The sequence below is a fragment of the Temnothorax curvispinosus genome, unplaced genomic scaffold (genome assembly GCF_003070985.1).
Source record: "Temnothorax curvispinosus isolate PA1 unplaced genomic scaffold, ASM307098v1 QBEX01014051.1, whole genome shotgun sequence".
Classification (NCBI taxonomy): Eukaryota; Metazoa; Arthropoda; class Insecta; order Hymenoptera; family Formicidae; genus Temnothorax; species Temnothorax curvispinosus.
Window position 1 is genome coordinate 1 of NW_020223831.1, and position 3,418 is coordinate 3,418.

Here is a 3,418-nt window from a genome sequence, read left to right on the forward strand (position 1 = left end):
CTTTTTTTGCTATAATATGTATTTTCTAAGATATTCAAGGTGGCAATTGTTATTGCCTCACCTTGTATATTTTACATTTTATTAAGACACATGTACAATTTATAGGGAATAGCAACAGTTTTTGCACTATGTGAGGCACGTTCTGCCTCTCTCTATAAAGCAATGTGGGAGAAAATTGTTTCACTTGCACCTGGTTTGAATAAAAATCTAAAATTTATCATGGCGGATTATGAGAATGCGGCGATATCAGCAATGAGCGAGCAATTCCCAATGGTTACTATCCATGGTTGCTGGTTTCATTATTCACAGGTATTTTAAATAATATTAATTAGATTTAAGGGAGAAACCACTACTGTAGCAACCGGAAAAATAAAGGTTTTTCCTGAAATTATTGAATTTTCCTACAAAATTTAAATCTTAATAAAAATCTTATTTTATGTAAAAAACAACTTATGTCTGGAACGTTTTTTCATTTGCCTAATACTTTTCAACATATTCAAGACAAAATTTATAATTTCTTCAATATTAATATCTTGATAATTCTTTGTTAGTGGGAATAGTAATACAGGACTTTTTGACATAATTGGTCTTAAATCTGCTATTGCAATAGTACCTCAACTTTTCGAAATACTTGTGTATACAGAATCTAGACATAAAATCTAGAAGATGTATACACAAGTATTTAAAAAAAAGTTATTGGGGTACTATTGCAACAGCATATTCTTAAGACCAAATCAAGTGAAAAAGTTCTGCACCACTTCTCTCCAACAAATCAACAATTATCGAGATATCGTAAGTTAAATATTGAAAAAGTTATAAAGTTTTTCTTAAATTTTTCGAAAAATATTAAGCAAAAAAAAAATAATTCAAATAAAAGTTGTTTGTTTTTTACATGAAATAACATGCTGTTAAAAAAATATAGGTGCTATTAGAAAAAATAAGAGTTGACTTTGAAACAACCCTGAAAAAAAAACGTTTACCAAATTAAAATTTAATAATGTTATATGTTCGCATAGAACCAAACAACTTTTGTTTTAAACTTTTTTCCAAAAATTGTTTTCTAGATATTTAGGTGTGTTATAGCGTTTTTCACTGGCAGAGCCGGTGCGCACTCAGTGCACATTAAAGCCGTCGTACACAAACCAACGTAAAGTGTATGTTTAATATAATCGGGTTAAATAATGAAATCCTCAATATTCTTTATTGCACTATTTGGTAAAATATGTACTGCGAGTATTTTATCAGTCGATATATTTGCATTTTACTTTAAATATTAGATACTAAATCAGTGTACAACGGCTTTAATGTGCACTGAGTGCGCACCAGTTCTGCCAGTGAAAAACGCTATTAATTTAAAAAACTTACCCTGTATATTGTTGTATATATCTGCAAATATCCTTTTTCATTTTCTACTTTCAGCTAAAAACTAAAATTTAAAACCAAAATAGTAGTACACTCGTAACATACTTTCTCTATTATTTATAAAGAATAACTTTGTTTCCTTCTGTAGATAGAAACAAAAAGGAGAGGGACAGAATTTTAATATAAATTTTGTAATAAAAAAATTGTTAACGCATTTACATCATTTTCATAATTCTTTAATAAGCTACTTTTCTATATTACAGGCTCTTGTAAGAAAATGGCGACGATTAGGTTTAGCCGATGCACCTAGTGAATTATTATCTATGGCAAAAACAATGGCTTTGGCGCCAAGTGACTTGTTTGAAGAATCATTAAATGTTATGCAAAGAATTTCTAGTACCTTAACAAATGAATACCCAGCAATTGCTGATTTTATGCAGTATGTTAAAAATACATGGTTACCAATTGCATCTAAAGTCTCAGTATACGGATGTCCTAACCGTACAAACAATTTGGTTGAAAGTTTTTATGGAAGTATTTCCAAACAGCTAGGACCTACTTCTCCAAATCTGTGGAGATTTTTAGGTTTGTTTATTATAAATTATTTATAATTCAAATATTATATCACTATGGCTGCGGTCCACTTGACGCTACAAATGCTTTGAAGCGTACTTCTCCTTCTTTCTTTATTGAAAGAAAGGAGAAGAGGAATGTTTTGAAGCATTTGGAGCGTCAAGTGGACCACAGCCTATATAATACAGGTAATATAATGTTACGTCCAACCCCGGGATTAGAATGTGAAAATCTGGGAAGCAAGAAAAAGGCTAGCCAGAGGGGTCGGGGGAAGGGAGGACGCAGCTAGATACTTACAAATGTCGCTCGCAGGTACGCGCTCGGAGACGCGTGGCGCGAGCCGAACGCACTTTTATGACTCAGAAAGGGTCAACGTCTGTAAGGACGTTAGGACGCCTTCCGTGAGCGGTGCGATCGTCGGTCCTTTTTCGAGTCAGAGAATTTAATCTCTTTAACTCAGGATCGGACCTCGTGCAATTTCGAGAGGTGGATGGTAGTGGGTCTTAAGTTATAAATGAATGCAAATTGAAATTAATATTTAACATAAGATGAACATTTATTACAATAATATAAGCTAGGTGAACAATAAATGAGAATTAGGCAAAATAAAATTGAATACATTTATAAGTGTGAGTGTCGGATGTATGTGTAACGAGTGGGTGTATTTCTCGCGGGTGTTGCATAGGTGCGGAGGTGATCGGGCAAGATCTTTAAGGAAAAACTTATTTGAAAATGAACATCTTGCCCGCTATTATTACAATCGGAATCAGTAGTGAGATTACATGAATTTAGTAAGTGTTATGTACGTGTGTAAATTAATTTAAATCGGGCTTAAAATTAAAGTATATGTAAATTGTGAAGTTAAACATATGAGAATTAAAAAAAATTAAAATTCATTCTAAGATTACGATCTCTGGATCGTCTAATTCCTCGAGATCGAGAGTCGAGGCGGTCGAAGAGGTTGGAGACGGACTTCGGGAAGAGGAGGGAGAATCGGGAGGTTCTAGGAAGCGGGCTGGATCGGGGTTGACGGGGACCACGCGAGGAGGGACCACGCGAAACGGAGCCACGCGGCAAATAGGGCGATGTTCGACAATTGGGCGAAAAGGCAGGACGACTGGGCGATAGGGCAGGATGTTAGTGGGACGATTCTGGTTCGAACAACCGGGTTCTTCTGTAAACGCTGGTAGGGGCGGTGGGATGGCGAGTCGCGGAGGACCGGCGTTGAGCTGCTCTCGGGGGAGTTCGATCTCCCGTCGCGCTCGCTTGTTCTGGCGATTTCTCTGTCGCCTGATCGTGCGGAGATTCGGTTCCTGAGGGGCCAGGACTTTCGGGTCCACTAAAATTATTTACTTATTTAGTCGATCTCTCTCGGACCCGGTCGGAAGCGAGCAAAAGGAAATCGTCGAGCTTAAAGAAGGGGGAGAGAGGTCAGTGGACGGCTGGGCCCACGACAGCGACGAGACGCCGGGAGCCAAGTCAG

General features: G+C 36.7%; 1 protein-coding gene across 1 annotated transcript; it reads left to right on the plus strand.

Moving 5' to 3' along the window:
- Positions 1-107: 107 nt before the first annotated feature.
- On the plus strand, positions 108-1,947 carry LOC112464255 (the record flags this gene model as incomplete). Its single annotated transcript, XM_025031126.1, has 2 exons — positions 108-309; positions 1,626-1,947. Coding segments are annotated over exons 1-2 (469 nt in total), but the record flags the coding sequence as incomplete, so codon positions are not given.
- Between the last annotated feature and the right edge of the window lie 1,471 nt (positions 1,948-3,418).